Source organism: Rhinoderma darwinii, chromosome 1, assembly GCF_050947455.1.
Source record: "Rhinoderma darwinii isolate aRhiDar2 chromosome 1, aRhiDar2.hap1, whole genome shotgun sequence".
Classification (NCBI taxonomy): Eukaryota; Metazoa; Chordata; class Amphibia; order Anura; family Rhinodermatidae; genus Rhinoderma; species Rhinoderma darwinii.
In genome coordinates, this window is record NC_134687.1 from 33,601,603 (window position 1) to 33,620,872 (window position 19,270).

Here is a 19,270-nt window from a genome sequence, read left to right on the forward strand (position 1 = left end):
TAAAACTGGAAATAAATTTTGGGAGCACTAAACCACTGAACACCAGAGAGTGGGACATCAAACCACTGGACACCATGGACTGGGACCTAAAGCTACTGGACACCAGGGAGTGGGACATGAATGCACTGGACATCAGCGGCTGGGATATGAAACCACTGGACATCAGGGATTAAGACCTGAAAACACTGGACACGAGGGGTTAGGACCTGAAACCACTGGACACCAGAGAGTGGGACATCAGCGAGTGGGACCTCAAACCACTTGACACCAGGGACTGGGACAAGTAGTCATTGGACACCAGGGACATGAAACCACAGTACACAAGTAACATGAACATAAAGCCTCAGTACACCAGGGAGTGGAACATAAAGCCAATCGACCCCATGAACTATGACATGAAACCACAGGACACCAAGAATTAGGACATTAGACCACTAGACACCAGGGACTAAAAACTGAAACCACTGGACACCTGGGACTGTGACCTGAACTACTGGACACCTGGGACTGGGATCTGAACCACTGGACACCTGGGACTGGGATCTGAACCACTGGACACCTGGGACTGGGATCTGAACCACTGGACACCTGGGACTGGGATCTGAACCACTGGACACCTGGGACTGGGATCTGAACCACTGGACACCTGGGACTGGGATCTGAACCACTGGACACCTGGGACTGGGATCTGAACCACTGGACACCTGGGACTGGGATCTGAACCACTGGGACTGGGATCTGAACCACTGGACACCTGGGACTGGGATCTGAACCACTGGACACCTGGGACAGGGATCTGAACCACTGGACACCTAGGACAGGGATCTGAACCACTGGACACCTGGGACAGGGACCAGAAACCACTGGATACCAAGGACTAGGTGCAGAGATTGCCGTTTTATCCAAGCTATGCTACAGTCACTGAGCGTAGCTGTGCTCTCATGCAACTAAGCTAAAAAGCAGTCAACTTTGAAGAACATAATTAGCAGGTAAGCATCAACCACGGAACAGTGGCTTTATTATCATTTTTTTTATACCTGAACTAGAATGTGAGGAATCACATCAAATCTGCAAGTAACTGAGTTTATACCCAAGTCTTATTTTCTCATACCGCTCATATGTCACGAGCTGGCAACATTGTAAATTATAGGAGGAAACGTAAACTTTCTCTAAAAGCAATCTAAGCAGAATATTCAAGGAAATGTATGTATTACTGGGAAGCATGAGAACTGATCTTTACTTACAATAAAATCCCTCCTAGTTTATGAGGTGTCTGTGTCAATAAGCTGCCTACAAGCTGCTCCAGTGGCTGTGTAGTTGCACATTTCATTGTGGTGTTTACATAGATGCTGTCACTGCTTATACTGCATATGTCATATAAATAGGGTAAACTAGGGCTAAAGGAAGGACAGGTTAAAACAAGGGAGAAAGAAACTTATTGAAATAAACTTAAATGGTCATAAAAAGTTTTATTTCAATAAACGATCAGACATGAAATATATTAAGATATTTACAAATTGACCTTTATGTGATGTGAAAACTGGAACTATACATTGAACTACCTACACAGGTAAACCGATCACAAAGTAATGGGGGATTTATGGATATTGGGTCCAATTAACTTTGGTCGATCCCACAACTCACCTCCAAACAGAACGCTGTTGTATTTCCTCTCCTGGGGAACCCCAACTGTTCCAGCAAACCAGTCCACTGAGCGCTGCAACGTCTGATAAAGTCCATCCTAGAGAACAAGAAACAAGGATACGGGTATATTTCATATAACTATAATGACCGCAGATACTATATATACGCTATATATTAGGTGGTTGCTTCCCATTGTGGAGCATTTAACATCTGTTTTTTGGGAGTCAACAGGGAAGAGGAGTTTATAGGATAACTTTACACCTCTCCTCCCGGGTCGACCACACGGATGGCAAATGCATTCTACCGCAAGCAACGGTGTGTGACGTGGACTTGAAGGGGTGCGTGCGCTTGGTTGTTTCCTTACGTCCTATTCATTTCTATAGAGATTTACCACACATGCACCTTGTTCTCCGCATCGTGGGGGGGGTCTGTTTTATGGCATATCTAACTGACAATGATTATTCGACATTAAACCCCCGATATCAGATATCCCTATCCTAAAGACAGATACTAATTATGACTTTGTATAAGTAGGATCATTATAATTTTAGGACTAGGAATACAATAGTATTATTCTCACTTCCCAAATACAGTCCAAACAGTCGTCCTGGCAATAGAGATAGCGGCTTTATGGACTTCACCCACTTCCGACAAGGGACACAATGACATCACTGAGGGACAATAGGCTCATGCATCAGTGCTGTCCCTTGTCCCTCCTGAATTGTAGACATTAATTCAATGCCAATATGTTAAAGGGGTATTTTCAGATATTTAGTAAATAAAGAATATTCATTGTGTAATGAAAAGTTATACAACGTTCCAATATAATCTCTGTATCAATTCTTCACGTCTTTCAAGATCGATGCTTGCTGTCATTCAATAGGAGCGGTCATTGCCCTGGTCGTGTGACGGACACATAGCAGCATGTCTTGTTACAGTCACAACAAGTTATCCGAGATCTTGAAATCCATGAGGAATTGTTACAGAATGTATATCAGAAAATTATATAACTTTGCATTATACAGTTGCTGAGACCGGACATCCCCTCTAAAGGGGTTATGTGGGGACCAAAAATTATTAGCAGTGTTCTGACTGCAGTATGTGAGAACACTCGCTAATATACATTCCGGTCCCCGTTGCGCTGATTCTGAGATTTTCATAGATTTTTATAGCGCTGTCGGGGGACCGGAAGTCTAGTGTCGTCTTTGATGATACGATTCTTCGTCATGTGACTGGCCCCGCTCTACTCTATACAATCGATGTACTACTGCTTGTACGTGGAGTACAGCGAGGTCGGTCACATGACGAAGAGTCGTACAATCACCAGAAAAGACTGTGCAACTAGACTTCCGGACCCCCGCCAGCGCTATAAAAATCGGAAAGTATATTAGCAAGTGTATTCACATAGTGCAGCGAGTACAGTGCTAATAATTTTTGGCCCCCACGTAACCCCTTTGAGCTAATTATATGTAGCACATTTGCATAAATACTTACATTAGACTTGCTGTAATGATCCAATATGGAAGGCAAGAGCGGCAAGATAAGGGTGAAACCCAAAAGGTCGATAAGCAGAGCCAAGAAGACGACAGTGATGACTCTCTGGGTGCTTTGCTCGGGCCCTTGCGGGGTCTTTGCCGTCCGGTCACTCATCTCCTGGGTTGTTCTTCGGTGCTCAGACACCTGTAAAATAAGCACACTCCTGAGATCTGCTTCTTCCTTCAAGGTCCCACCTCGTAGGCGGATAAATAGTGCTGACTCATGGCCGGGCACTTTATAGGTTACGGTGACGTTCCTGGTGCTGCTCTGAAACTCACAGTTATTATAATGTAATACCCAGAAGTTGCTACAGTATTTTAAGCAGGAAGCAATGCATGAAATAGTCAAACTGCCCGAAGAGGAAGCTGTGCCCTGTAAACGGAGATAAATGTTACAGGAGCTGGAATTATGCAAAAATATTCTCAGTGTTAAAACTGCAAGTAGTTCACAAATTCATCATTTCAAGAGACAGACTGGTGCAGCAATAAGGGATGCGGAGGTCACTTTTGCAATAGTTGAGAGGAGCCTGCAAGTTACATAACGAAATAGTAGGGACTTTAAGTGAATTTCCACCTTATTGTTTTTAGGTCCAACATTTCTTAGTGTATCTTTACAGGGTCGAAAGCTCCAATTAATAAGCCGACAAATAGAGCTGCATAAAGTGCAATAAAGTATTGAATGAAGACCACAGCACCAGCCACAGACTCCCTCGCCAAACAGTGCCACCCATAGGCAGGTGCTTCTTGTGTCCAGTGGCGTAACCACTGCTATAGCTGCTGCGGGGCCCGCCAGTGTAAGAGCACATTTACATGAGTGTTTTTTTTATCATTTTTTTCCAGTGTTTTTTGGAACCATCTTTTAAAAAAAAAATAAATAGCTACAAAAAACAACTCATGTAAACGCACCCTGAGGACATGGGAACGGCAAGTAAATAGAAGGGTTTGGTTTGCGGTCTGAATTCTGGCTTCTTCTGGGGGTCTTTTAATAATTATTAAGAAATGTGCGCCATTAGAGATATTGTCAGTACAAGGACTGGTCATTTTGGATTTCAACATCCCAGATCCTTTGTTAGTGAATATAAATTTTCCTTTAGGCTATGTTCCCGCACACAGGATATGCTGTAGAATTTCTGCAACAGAAAATCTGCAGCGGAATCTAAAAAAAAACCTGCATGTAATTCAGCCACAGAAATCTGCAACAAATGTGCGTTTTAGCTGCGCATATCTGCGAGGATGCTGCAATTTTTCCGCAGCGGTTTTACTTACAGACTTAGTGTCAAGCACTGATTATAGCAAAGTATACGTGCACCTGCGGATTTCCAGCAGTTTTTACTGCGTTTCCGCTCTACAAACTGCAACAAAACTCATTTGTTGCAGAAGTTATGCTCCCCATTCAAGTCTATGGGCCAAACAACAGAACCTCCACACAGAACGAGCAGAACCTCGGCACAGAACGCGCCGGACCTCGGCACAGAACGCGCCAGACCTCGGCACAGAACGCGCCAGACCTCGGCACAGAACGCGCCGGACCTCGGCACAGAACGCGCCGGACCTCGGCACAGAACGCGCCGGACCTCGGCGCAGAACTTCCGCACAGAACGCGCAGAACCTCCGCACAGAACGCGCAGAACCTCCGCACAGAACACCTAGAACCTCCGCACAGAACACCTAGAACCTCCGCACAGAACACCTAGAACCTCCGCACAGAACACGCAGCATTGAAAGTCACCTGCAGACTTTAGGGCGCTTTCTTCCGCAGCGTGAGCTAAATCTCATTCACTTTGCTGTAAATTCAGCAGAATTTCCCCACAGAATTCTGTTGCGGATACTCCACAGCGTTTACGTGGGAACCCTGCCTTATACGTCTCCATTTAGCATCCACATCTGGTTTTGACTAAAAAAAAACAACAACTAAGCTTTATGGGGCCTTGGGATTGACACTGATATGGGGGCTTTGCAACTGCCACGGTTAGGGTATGTTCACACGTAGTCAACCAAAACGTCTGAAAATCCAGAGCTGTTTTCAAGGGAAAACAGACCCTGCTTTTCAGACGTTTTTTACCAACTCGCATTTTTACCAACTCATTTTTTTACCAACTCGTTTTTGGAGCTGTTTTCATTGGAGTCTATGAGAAAACAGCTCCAAAAACGTCTGAAAGAAGTGTCCTGCACTTCTTTTGACGAGGCTGTATTTTTACGAGTCGTCGTTTGACAGCTGTCAAACGACGACGCGTAAATAACAGGTCGTCTGCACAGTACGTCGGCAAACCCATTCAAATGAATGGGCAGATGTTTGCCGACGTATTGTAGCCATATTTTCAGACGTAAAACGAGGCATAATACGCCTCGTATACGTCTGAAATTTGGCCGTGTGAACATACCCTTATAAGGAACTGGTCCTGCCACTGTTATGGGGCACTGCGACTGCTACGGTTATGGGGTATTGTGATTTCTACTGCTACGAGGCACTGCTACTGTAATGGGTGTACTGTGACTTCTACTGTTATGAGGTACTGTGACAGTTATGAGGTACTTAGACTGCCACGGTTATGTGGGCACTGTTGCCGTATCTCATTGGGACAGTGTGACTGCCAATGTAATGGATCAGTGAAACTGCCACTGTTTTTGTCCACTTTAACACATTGCTGAATTAAATAAGGAAACTTTAAAAGGTGGCACCATTGTCTAGGGACTATGTGGTCCTACTGTGGGGGCACTGCTGGAGTCAGCAGTTCCTGTAATGTAAGTCAGTATGGTCAAACAGGGGTGAGCGAGAGGTGTGGGGCTTCACATCTACCTCCTAACAGAATTTATTTCTTAAGTTTAGACGTGAACACCTGATACAGAAAACTTGAGATCACAGAAGACGTCGTGGTCGGATGATTCAGTCTCCATGTTATTGTTTTACCTTCCTGTGTGGGATTTTGTTTAATTTGTTCAAATCTAAACTGTTTGCAATGGGATTAATGGGCAGGACAACCTCTCGGGGAGCACAATCATTAATAATGAGTGAAAATGTAAAAAGGTCACACTATGCCTGAAATGCTCCAGATGTACAAGGCGAGTTTATCCATAGACTTCTATAGACCGGACGTATGACAGAAGAGTCTGATTTTGGCATACGCACTGCAGGAGTAGCTATTATACGGGCACATAAATTACTTTAATCCAGCATCCGATAATCCGGAAAATACGGCACTCGTTTCCAGCACCGAGTTATAATATAATGTGATTTTTTCCAAGATCAGAAGAATATGCAGCGAGAACCGATTCCGATGCAAAAATCGCCTGGATCGTTCATCTTGTCACATCATGTGATTTGGGGTAACAAATCATTTTGTGACTCTAGTCAACCATAGCCCTAGCTTAATTAATTGACCACCACCTATAGCTTTTTTTAACCCCTTGGTTACTGAACGTGATGTTAGGCCAGGGCTACACCTAGACTTTTAACTCTTGAAAGACAGCTGCAGTCCACAAGATTGCATGCAACCCAGCTGTAATCAATAGTAAGAAAAAAACAAAAAACAGCACTACAAAAAGTCTAGGTGCAGCCCTGGCCTTACTCCACCTACAAGAAGTAAAAAGTTTTCATTGAACTTCCTGCCAATCATCCCCCTAGGTTTAACTCTTTACACGCTGACTGGGACTGTTGTCCAGCATACAGCGCTGCTCCTCTTCTTCTCCTCAGGCTAGGATTACATAGCTTCCCTTATTATCCCCTCTACCTGTAGCTTCTTCCTCCATCATCTCAGCACCCCTCCTCCCTTAGTCTTCCTATCTGCTGTTCTCACCACCCTGCAGTATACACGTCCGCTCTGTGAGGGGGATAGTGTATTATATATACATTATTATTGTGCGCTGTCTCATTGAGCCTCCTTACCCTTGTCTTCCTGTAGTCTCACCGGTACAGTGTACAGTGCTGAGCACTCCTTCCTCGCCGTCCCCTCCTGCTGCCAGCCCTGACCCTCCCTTCTTCTCTTCCTCCTCCTCCCACAGCATCACATTTCCCTGCACTAAATCCTGTCTCCAAACTTCAGAAAATTAACAATGTCTCATGTTTCGTAAAAAAAAATGTAAACGTTACGACATGGAAAAAACCCCACAACGTATTAGATTTTTGTGAACATGTCCTTAGACCTTATTCAGACGGTTGAAATGTAGCCGCATTTTAAGATTTGTATTATGGCTATCTCTGTAGAACTTCAAAAACACTAGGAAAACCACATGTACAAAATGACACTTAATTTAAACAAAATGTAAAAAAAACGCTTCTAAAACGCATGTAAAAAAAAGTCAGAAAAAAAAACCGCTTCGAACACATGGCGTCTACATGAGTTTCAAAACACAGGAAAAAAAGTGTCGGTGTTAAGTAGACCATAGTGTCTGAAGGACTCCCCAGTGAATATGGGAACCTCATAATTCTCTTAAATTAATTTTTTCCCCATAGACTTCTCTATAGAACGTCAAAAAACACATGTACAAAATAATTAAAAAAACAAAACCCCATAAGAACGCATGTAGAAAATGCCCTAAAAAAAAGTTTGATACATGGCGGTTTTTTCATGAATGCTGAAATAAAAGTGTGCGTGCGTGCGTGCGTGTGTGTGTACTCCACCTAAGGGTATGTTCACACAGTCTATTTTCAGCGGTTTTTCGGGCCGTAAACGCCCCGAAAAACAGCTAGAAATGCGGGAGCTGAATGCCTACAAACATCTGCCCATTGATTTCAATTGGGAAAACAATGTTCTGTTCCCACGGGGCGTTTTTTACACGTCCGTTTTTAAAAAAAGAAGTTCATGTCACTTCTTGAGATCTTTTTGGAGCCGGTTTTCATTGATTCAATAGAAAAACGGCCGTAAAAAACGCAAGTTGCTTAAAAAACTTCTGAAAATCAGGGGTTGTTTCCCTTGAAAACAGCTCCGTATTTTACAGCCGTTTTTAGTTTAGCGTGTGAACATAGCATTGGGGTGAAGGACTGCCCGGTGAATATGGGAAGCTCAAGTTTCCCTTTGAGAAAACACTTACACTTTCGTTGGAAGCTCTTATAAATTGTTGGGAGACACCAAGTTTATCGTTGGGTAAAAGTTTTGTGTTGTGTTACAGTTGATGTGATCTCACCCGACATCTCTATAACATTAGTTATGTTGCACTCGCGTGCAAAACTTAGAGAATGTGATTAACGGTGATTCCATCCCTGCCAGCACATACGGTTTGGTATCCTGTTAATTGAGCCCATACGTTATATACGTACAGTTGCAGTCTATATGTCAAATTCCAGAACTCCATATATAAGTTTGTCCGGAGATGTCATTCTACTTCCCAAAGCGAAGGTTGAAGACAAGACTTAAAATGAAGAGCTCATCTTTTTCTCAGAAGACCCTGACTGTCAATGAATCCAATAGGACTCGGGGTTCTGCTGTCGCATCCAACTCTATTGCTAGGGATGGGCTCCAGGGAACTCCAAGAGAGGCCACCACAAAGGTCTACATCCACCGCCCTAACGAAAAAGAAGAGCTCCAGGAGTTGAACAATCGGTTTTCAGGCTACATTGACAAGGTCCGATCGTTGGAACAGAAGAATAAGGCTTTATGTGATGAAGTGGAGGAGCTGACCAAGCGTCTGAAGGAAAGGGGACCTGGCATTTCTGATGAATACGAGAAACAGTTCAAAGAGCTTAAGGAATTAATTGAGAAGTTAACCAAAGAAAAAGGTGCGGCTGACATTGAGCGGGGTAATCTGGAGGAGGAAATAGAAATCTGGAATGCTAAATGTGATGAGGAGTTGGCCTTAAAAGGTAAGGACATCATCGAATAAACGGGTGTGTTGTCAGTCTTCTAAAATAATTTATTTTTTATTTTTTTTAAATGCTAATAAATTCCTCTTTAAAGAGAACCTTTCACCTGCCCATACATGTGCAGCATGTAATAGGGAGGGCTGCACAAACCATTACATTGTTTTCCTATCCTCACCCGTTATTTAGATATCAGTGGCATTATATTTGGCACCCGATATTTAAATAACCCCCTGAACTGTCAATGGGACGTGTACTGGCAAGGGGGTGTGTAACATCGCTGTGGCACTGTCCAATCAGCTACAGACAAGAGCTGGAGAGAGGAGAGTGTGTGTGTGCGCGGGCGCGCCCACGCGCACACGCCCTCACTCTTTAGCTCTTGGCAGACAAGGACGACAAGACAGTGTGTGTAAGAGCTGAAGAGTGAGTGAGAGCTTGCGCACACTCTCTCCTCTCCAGCTCTTGCTTTGACACTGTCCGTAGCTGATTGGACACTGTCACAGCGATGTTACATGCCCCCTTGCCAATTACGCCCCATTGACAGTGCAGGTTTTTTTTAAATAACAGGCGCCAAATCTAACAGCATAATGGAGGAGGGTAGGAAAAAATGTAAGGTGCCCTGCCCATTACATGCTGCACTCAGATGCACATGCATGGGCAGGTGAAAGGTTCTCTTTAAGATCTACAAATTCTAGGGGGTTATGCTTTACAGCGTCACTACATTCAATCTCCACATTTCCTATTGATTCCAATACAGGAGAACAGGTGTGCGTGCTTTGAGCACAGATCAATGGTTGTCCCCTTTTTGTCCAACTGGTCTGTTATCAAGGGGATTTTTAGGTTTTAATAACCTGTTCATGAGATCCATTGACATAGCTGTAGGGGGCGCAGAGGTAGTAGTTGCCCCCAAGCTCTGCTCTGTGATGGGACCACAAAGGCCTGCACATAAAATGTCACCAGTATTATAAATGCCACATTATAGGGAGGATAGTTTTTGCAGTTACACCTTTCTTGAGGGCTCCATTATTCTGACGGAGGCCAAAAGTGCATTCTTTTGGCCTCCGCTGGGCTGGTATGAGTATACTGGTGAGTATACTTTATTTTTGGGGGGATTGGTTGGAATAGCATATTAGACAATGCTATAACATCCTGCCGGATACTGCAAAAAAATATATACCAGTACGGTATATGTCTTTTTAAAATGGGAGCCTACGGGTGACGTTTGCCACTGCATGCCATACGTCACAGGCATACGATTAACAATATATGTCATGGGCTTTTTAATAGCTATGACGTATACATTAAACAGATACTATTATAGTCTATGGCTGATGGATACGCTAAACGACTGCATAATAGTGCGATCATTCACCCATATACCATAATGGTATATGTTTAACGGATACGTCATGAACTTTCATGACTCCAGTTCTCAACTTATGTGTTTAATGGATACCATTAAAGTCTTTGGTGACAGGTGCCACTGTTAGGCATACGTTTAATGTATACATCGAAAGCTTTTTCCGCCCAGGGAACGTGTGTTATCACACTGAATGGATGGTATTATTTAGGCAACAGGCTGGCAGAGTTATATGGGCACTGTATTTTTGTTTTATTTGGGCACTATATGATACACGATAAGGGGGCATTAATGAAAGGTATTACACATGGCACAAACCAACTAAGACTGGTCGTGGTCTCACCTCTGGTGCATTATGTACATGCATATAGGAGAAGGGAAGAGCCGGCTGCGGATATGCGTGGCACTCTGAGTTGTAGTCTATGGGAGCTACAGAAACAGCCAAGCTTGTTACTGACAAGTGGGTCTTGCAAAGGTGGTATATCATAATCGTTGATAGTCAGAATACCCCTTTACATTTGCATCAGTTTTTACCAGTTCCGCCATGGTGTTTTCTTATCTTATTCTCTATCATTGATGTCAACGGGTGACGAATTGAACAACTAACTTCTATTTGTCATCAGCTTTTTAATCAGTTTACAGCAGTTACAGAGCAAAAAAATACACATATTTGTATTACTTTTATAACAAATCCTAAAGGGAGAGATGGACTATCTTGTGGCATTATAAACCAGCATTCACAGGCGCGCCTATGCGTAGCCAATTATTAAAGGATAAAGAGAGCAGAACATGATTATTTACGGTTGTCAGGAGCCTGGTAATTACATTATCCGGTGTGTGTCTTGTGATGTTTTATATATAAAAGACCAGTAAACTCCGAATTATTGTCCCCAATTATTAAAACAGGAGCTGCCTTCAGACGACCCCCAAAAAAACACTGGGTATGGAGGAGGCCTTAGTATTCTTATAATGAGGGAATACTGTTTTTATTACAAAGTAACATACAGACCCTGACCAGTGTACCTAGTTGGGAGGCACGGTGATCATTTTGAGCGGTCTATACGTCTCGTAACTAACGGCACCGATTTTACCACTTTCTTAAATTTAGACAATCATTACTGTACTTATCAGAATGCCACTGTTGCTGGCATTCGTATGGGCACTATATAGGAAGATTAGCTAGCTCCTATGGTGATCGTAGCTTAAACATATGGTAGCTTAGGCTGGCGCTTAGGGGGCATTGTTAAGGCCCATGGAGGGTGGCAGATAGAGCCCTTCAGTTGCATAATACGGGTGTATTGGTACTCCGTTTGCCTCCAATGCTTCTAAGGTAAATACCTTCGAATCGTAGCATTTCTTGGCACATACCACAATTTTGTGCCTTTATTTAAAATTGGAGAGGTACAGTATGGCCCATAGCAGTCTACGGGAGCTGCATTATAGAACCATACAACTATTTTGTAAGCACTGCGGCTTGCTCACTTATGGGTGCACTCAAAAAGGGGCAAATTAAAACTCTTCACCTATGTCAAGTGCGGAGGGGGTGACTATTTTTAATTTTGGAATGTTGAAAGATATGACCATACATTTAGGAGATAATTACAATTAACCCCACATTATCTTCCATCAGTAGTGCATGCACTGGACCGGACTTTTGAAGTAACCCTCATGTAGAACCACAGATGATAAACCCTTCCGGGGTACATTTGGTGGGTACAGCTATACTAGTTTAGCTGCATCACACAGATGTCCTTGTTTAAAGAGGTCTGTACTACTGACAGAGACTGGGAACAAAATGGAAAGTCAGATCTGGTTGGAGTCTTTGAGTAGTTTTCCAGCCTGCAATTTTAAATTACTACAGAACCATGAATGGCCATGTATTTGGGTGTATTAGGGTGCAGACACACACGGCAGATTTTGTTGCCAATATTTTCTGCGACTAAAAACCAGTTCCATTCATCGGAATGTGGTTGTTTCTGCAGCAGGTACATGGAGTTCTGCATTTAGATAAACTAAACAGTTTTTAAATCGCAGAAAATTTCTGCAAAAACAAAATCTGCCGCGTGTTACTTCACACTAATAGCTCTGAAGATCCTCTGAGTTTTACAGAACTGTAACAAGGCACCCATAGAAGTCTATTAAGCCCTACTGCACCTCGTATGACTTTGATCTCATATGGACGGATATTTTTCTGTTGCATACAAAAATAATTGTGATTTGTCCATTGGATGCTGTACTATGGAAGTATTCTCCCCTGGAAGCATTGTGCTGTATGGCTCCTTACAGGCTCTGTGCACACGGTTCGGCCATGTGAATAAGACGTAAGGTTGAAGTCTCGCTTTTGAATGTGAGTGGGCTTTGTCGGAAATATTTTGGATTTACAAACGGCTAAATTAGACTAATATAGATATCTTCTTTATGTATCCATATGTCACAAATTGATGGAAAGATTTTACGATGATAAAAAATGAAGCATGCCTTTTCCATTTGTTTTAACAGAGGAAGCAGAAAGAATATTAATAGAGTTTCGGCAAGACGTGGATGATGCCACAGTGCAAAAGTTGGAGCTGGAGAGAAGAGTGGAACAACTAGTGGATGAGATTGAGTTCCTCAAAAAACTCCATGATGAAGAAGTGGCGGACTTACTAAAGCAAATACAAGAGTCGAAGGTGAACGTGGAGATGGAGAGTTCTCGACCTGACCTATTAGCAGCATTAAGAGCCTTACGAGTTCAGATCGAACAAGCAGCCTCCAAAAACATTCAAGAGGCAGAGAAGTGGTACAAGACCAAGCTCAATACAGTGAAAGGACAAGTGGTCAAGAATGAGGAGAAGATGAGGAACATCAGGGAAGATATCAGTAAATATAGTTCCCAGGTATCTGACCTACAGAGTCAAATCGATGCCTTGAGGGCCCGAAATGAAGCCTTGGAGAAGCAGCTGGCAGATATGAAGGAAAACCACTCAGAGGAAGTCGCTGGACTTCAGGATATCATTGCTCAGCTGGAAGATCGTCTCCTAACAACAAAAGCAGATTTGTCACGATATTTGCAGGATTACCAAGACCTGCTGAACATCAAGCTCAAGCTAGATGCGGAAATTGCAGTGTACAGGACATTGCTGGAAGGAGAAGAGGAAAGGCTTGGTATCAAAGACGACGAAGGTATCAGCTATGCCAGCTTAACACATCAGTCAACTAAACTAAAAATAGTAGAAAGTAGACTAATATAACAATATATGATAGGACAAGTAGATTTTGTGGACATTCAAGTACTTTCATTGACTATGAGGTATAGCCATTGGGTTCTACGAGACCATCTTGGTCTAACCTAATGAACTAGTTTTGTCTCCGGAGAATATTTTATTAGGTCGTAATTCCCAAACTTGTCAAATCCCTGAATTTTTTCCCCACTCCTGTGTAACCCCATCACTACCTCCAAAACACAGTGTAAGGGCAGGTAAAAAATTCTTTAATTCTACATTCTCGCCTGAATTTGTTGACTGCTTTGCCTGCTGCCATGCCAAGCATCTATAGGAAGACGGTAAAAAGTAATAGCCCTTGCTGCTGTTGTCTTCTGAGGAACTAATGACCAGATTTTAGAGAACCCTGGTTGGAAAACATTATATTAGCCCTATTTCACACTGCTATATTATGGCCACAAGACCCAGACTCTCTATGGTTTAACTGAACCCAGCGGACCATAGAGTTTTATGGTGATCGACGTTCGATTGAGTACAACCCCACAGAGGGGGAGGGGGTGCTCCGGCCATATTTTGGCTCTGTGAAACAGGCCTTACTACTAATTACTATGAATAGTACCATCCCATAAAATAATCTACTATAATGATCTCATTGCTAAAGAGCATGGTTCCCTGTCCCTCACAACTATAGACTAACACAGTACATGACAGCACATTTGCAAACGATAGATGGCTTTAAAGGGGTTGTCCAGTCCCTAAAAAATGATGGTCTATCCCCAGGATAGGCCATCAATATCTGATTGGTCAGGGTCAGACTCCCGGCACCCCCACTGATCAGCTGTTTTGAAGGGACTGCAGCACTTGTACGAGCGCTGCTTCTCCTTCATTGCTTATCTGCTTGTATGGTGAATCGCCGACACACTTGCAATGTTGGTTCACAATATTACAGCCATCTATTCACTTCGATGGGAGAAGGCTGTAGTACTGTGATCCACCACAAGTGCGTCAGCAGATAAGGAAAGGATGTACCAGCGCTGCTGCCCCTTCAAAACAGACCCCGACCGATCAGACATTGATGGCCTATCCTGGGTATTCGCCATCAATTTTTAAGGACTAGACAACCCCATCTGTATTGAGACTGGTTAAGGAAACAGAAGTAGCCTGTAGCTTGGTTTTGGCAGCAACTACAGGGAAATGGCCTCCTCTCGGTCGCAGGCTTCTTGCTGCTGGAGATAGTTGCCACCAATGAGAACTTAATAAGGAATTGCATCTTATTCCCTTATTTATGAGGATATATTCACACGGTTAACAAAATACGGCTGAAAATACAGAGCTGTTTTGAAGCGAAAACAGCTCCTGATTTTCAGCTGTTTTTTAATCAAACTAGCGTTTTTCATGGCCATTTTTGGAGCTGTTTTTCTATTGAGAATGAAAAATGGCTCTAAAAACAGCTCAAGAAGTGACTTGCACTTCTTTTTACGGGGCATGTTTTTAAGCACCGTTATTTGAAAATGAGGCGTAAAAAACCGCCCCGTCGTAACAGAACGCCGTATTTCCAATTGAAATCAATGGGCGGATGCTTGTAGGCGTTCTGCTTCCCATTTTTCAGCCGTTTTTGGCCCGAAAAACTACTGAAAATAGCCTGTGTGAACATAGCCTTAGGGTGTATTCACAGTTCGCAGTCTACGATCAGCATATGCAACAGGAAAGGTTCTGGCACAAACACAGACCATATACATAGGACCCCATTCACCTGACGGACGCCATAAACCTGTCCTTTGAGTCTGTCCGGGAGTTTTACTTCGGTCTACCAACTGTATGGAATAGTGTTGTTGACTATAGACGCACCCCACAAAAATATGACTACGAGGGTGTGTTCTTTAATGTGGGGGCCTATGTGCTTTCTCCCAATATATTGCTCCCACTTGCACTGCGAATACAACCTTACCCATGTTTATCCCTGGCACGTAACACAGTTTTTCTTTGTTTTCCCCTTCAAGCTCGAGGTGACAAGTCATAAAACGGGAGATAACAGAAGCGGAGAGCATGCAGATAACCATCCGTACATCACGTCGGAAGAAACGCGTCGCTGTCTCAATATAACCTCTGTAGCCTCATTGCTTTTCGCCTCTATTACAGTTTAGCAAGTTGCATGTTTATTCAGTGTTAAAGGGAAATTACAAATTCTATTACTGCAATGATTATATTTATTTCTTCTTTGCATCAAGTATGAAAACAGGAATGGACTATGAATAAACTAGTATAGTGTGCAAAGCCGAAAAATAGTCACTGTGACTTCCGTATGCATGAATGCACTTACTCTGAGAGTATGACTTTCTTTGGAAACATTTCCCATCCCCCGTACAGATCATAGAAACGGATGGTACATTTGTAGAAAGGTCTTCATAGTAGATCAGAATATTCATGAACCCATGTTGTGTGAAGCATTTACCTGCTGGATACATTATTGCTGAGAAATCTCAAAGCATGTTTAGGCCTTGTTCACACAGTGCAGATTTTTCTGAAGAATATTGCATGTATGCAAGACAAAACCCAGGACTGGAAACTAAACAGAATATATAAAGGAAGGCCTTATAGGTCTGCTGTCCTGGATCCAATTCTGGTTTTGACTTAAAAAATGCATGCAAAATCTGCACTGTGTGAATATACACTGAAAGTTATGTAAAGTCCTATTGATTAGAAGATTATAAAAGAACAGTAAGGCCGGGTTCCCACGTAGTGTAAACGCTGCAATATTTCCGCAACGGAATTCTGTGCATAAATTCCGCAGCATTTACAGTAGCAGCAAAAGTGAATGAGATCTAGAAAATCTCATGCGTGCGCTGCGGGGGAAAAATGCACAAAAGACGTGGGGAAAGTGTTCTGCGGAGTTTTTCAATTCTGCAGCATGTCAAATTTTGCTGCGGGTTCTCTTCGGAAATGCTGCATGTTTGGCCCCTAGATTTCAATGGGGAGCAGAAATTCTGTAACAGATTTGTTGTGGCCGTTTTTAGCATTTACGCAGCGGAAACGCAGTAACAAAAAAAAATAAAACCCGCTGGCAATCCGCAGGTGCGCATATACTTTGCTATAACCAACGTTTAACACTAAATCCGCAGGTAAAACCGCTGCATTTCCGCAGCAATACGAGCAGGAAAAACACACTATTTGGTGCGGATTTCTGTGACAGATTTACCAGCGTTTTTTCTAGAGATACTGCTGCAGAAAATCTGCAGCGTATCCTGTGTGTGGGAACATAGCCTTAGGGGTGAGACCTCGATGAGGACAAAATACACACCATTTACAGAGACTGTACCTTATACGACTCGTAACCAGAAATGGGCCAAGTAGAATATTAGGTACATGGAGCATAATAAAAAATATATATATATATATTACATTTCAATTCACCAAAACTACATTCCAGAGCTGGAGATTCTAGAATCTAAGAGTTTGCGTTGTCTGAGATTCCAAGTAAATGGTCTGTTTTTCGTCCAGAACCAGCGCCACTCCAGTTTATAAGCAGTGTCTGGTATTGCAGCATTCTCGTATGACTGGTGAAGGGTAATAGTAGTGATTTAGGCCATTAAATCACTAGTAGAACTTATGGAGGACAAAAGGAAATTTACCAGTCAGTGACCATTTACTGATCCGAAGGAAATCCATGACTTGGAAGGGAAAGTGTGGGAAAGGGCACATCGCTAGAGAAGAGAACAAGAGTCTGATCGATCTGGAACAAGACAAAAGCCGTAGGCTGGATTCACACGAGGTCATTATGTCCGTAAAGGACGGAACGTATTTCGGCCGCAAGTCCCGGACCAAACACACTGCAGGGAGCCGGGCTCCTAGCATCATACTTATGTACGATGCTAGGAGTCCCTGCCTCGCTGCAGGACAACTGTTCCGTACTGTAATCATGTTTTCAGTACTGGACAGTAGTTCCACGGAGAGGCAGGGACTCCTAGCGTCGTACATAAGTATGATGCTAGGAGCCCGGCTCCCTGCAGTGTGTTCGGTCCGGGACTTGCGGCCGAAATACGTCCGTCAATTACGGACATAATGACCTCGTGTGAATCCAGCATTAGGGTATGTTCACACACACTAATTACGGACGTAATTCGGGCGTTTTTGCCCCGAATTACGTCCGAAAATTGCGCCTCGATAGCGTTGACAAACATCTGCCCATTGAAAGCAATGGGCTGACGTTTGTCTGTTCACACGAGGGGTATATTTACGCGCCGCTGTCAAATGACGGCGCGTAAATTGACGCCCGCGTCAAAGAAGTGACCTGTCACTTCTTGGGGCGTAATTGGAGCCGTTATTCATTGACTCCAATGAAAAGCGGCGCCAATTACATCCGTAATGGACGCGGCGTTCAAGCGCCTGCACATGCCGTTACGGCTGAAATTACAGGGATGTTTCCTACTGAAAACATCCCCGTAATTTCAGCCGTTACGGACGCTGCCGTGTGAACATACCCTTAGACTCATTACGTTAGGCCCCCCGATCAAAAATCACCACATTAACCCCTTTCCATTTATCACCTGTGCATGACACAAGCTGCTACGTATATTAGAGAAGTAGGAGCAATCTTTTTAGTAGCAGACGATAATGGCCTTATCTCTGACAAAGAACAGAAGTTTCTCCTACCATAATTCTCAATACCGGTTTTATGCAGAACCAAAAGGCGCAGAAAAGCGCTGTACCACCTGAAAGGGCATGGTTTTGCTCAGGCATAAGGGGTCTCAGCCGCCAGAACATCGGCATATATGTGGATGAAAAGCCTCAGACTATTTGTCAGCAGTTTACCGTCTTATCTGCGTGACTCCAAGACCATCTCATTTGAGTAAGTAGTCAGCGAACTGGACGATCAGGTATTGTTGGGGAGTATTAATGTAAAAGCGCTATACACATTAATTGGGGTCTGCGAGCGGTCAGAAGTTTGAGACACAAGAGGGAATCAACTTCGACTTCAATGGATTTGTCTTAGATGTTTTCGATTTTTTTTTTCTGTTGAAACATTATTACCTATTTGGTTGTTTTTTCCACCAGCTCAGGGGTACTGAAATGGGGATCCCCTGCGCGCCCTCACATGAAAACTAAGGCTATGTTCACACGCTTAACCAAAAACGGCTGAAAATACGAAGTTGTTTTCAAGGGAAAAGAAAACCGTCCCTGATTTTCAGCCGTTTTTCCATTTAAAAAAATGGAAACCGGCTCCAAAAAAGCGACATGCACTACTATTTAGGCGTTTTTTTTACATGGCCGTTTTTAATAACAGCTGCGTAAAAAAACACCCCGTGGGAACAGAATGCCATTTTTCCCATTGATATCAATGGGCAGATGTTTGAAGGTCTTCAGCCGCCGCATTTTTAGCCGTTTTTCGGGGCATTTACAGCCCGGCTGAAAATAGGCCGTGTGAACATATTACCCTTATTCCTGGGCTGCTAGTACGAACACACTCATATTTACAGATGGGAATAAGTGGGAGTCAAACATCCTATCCTGGCATAAGTTTATAGATGACTGTCGTGTGCCGATCACGCCATACACGCCGACAACAGACCTAAGAATCCAACATCACAGATGACCGATTTGGCAGACTGTAACCTGCCATCGCAAACGATAGTTCATGTCGAATTTTAAAACGATGGTCAAAGTAATGGTCAAAGTAGTTTTTATCTTGTGTATTTCCAGCTTAAAGTTTACAATAAACGGACCTGTGATCGTGCCAAGC

At 43.2% G+C, this 19,270-nt stretch overlaps 2 protein-coding genes across 2 annotated transcripts in view; one reads left to right on the forward strand and one right to left on the reverse strand.

The window, feature by feature from the left end:
* The window catches only part of SLC75A1 (solute carrier family 75 member 1), a 38,861-nt gene extending 31,728 nt beyond the window's left edge, over window positions 1-7,133 (reverse strand). The window contains exons 1-3 of the mRNA XM_075857348.1: window positions 7,063-7,133; window positions 3,139-3,324; window positions 1,645-1,741 (exon numbers count right to left, since the gene is read on the reverse strand). Coding sequence (XP_075713463.1) covers window positions 1,645-1,741; window positions 3,139-3,294 — 253 coding nt within the window. The 5' untranslated portion in view covers window positions 3,295-3,324; window positions 7,063-7,133. The remainder of the gene's footprint in view (window positions 1-1,644; window positions 1,742-3,138; window positions 3,325-7,062) is intronic.
* A 1,398-nt stretch (window positions 7,134-8,531) lies between these two features.
* LOC142749390 (vimentin-like) lies at window positions 8,532-15,770 on the forward strand. Its single transcript, XM_075857360.1, has 3 exons — window positions 8,532-8,976; window positions 12,833-13,495; window positions 15,534-15,770. Exons 1-3 carry the CDS (start codon window positions 8,532-8,534, stop codon window positions 15,551-15,553), a joined length of 1,128 nt encoding a protein of 375 aa, XP_075713475.1. The 3' UTR covers window positions 15,554-15,770.
* Window positions 15,771-19,270: the final 3,500 nt, after the last annotated feature.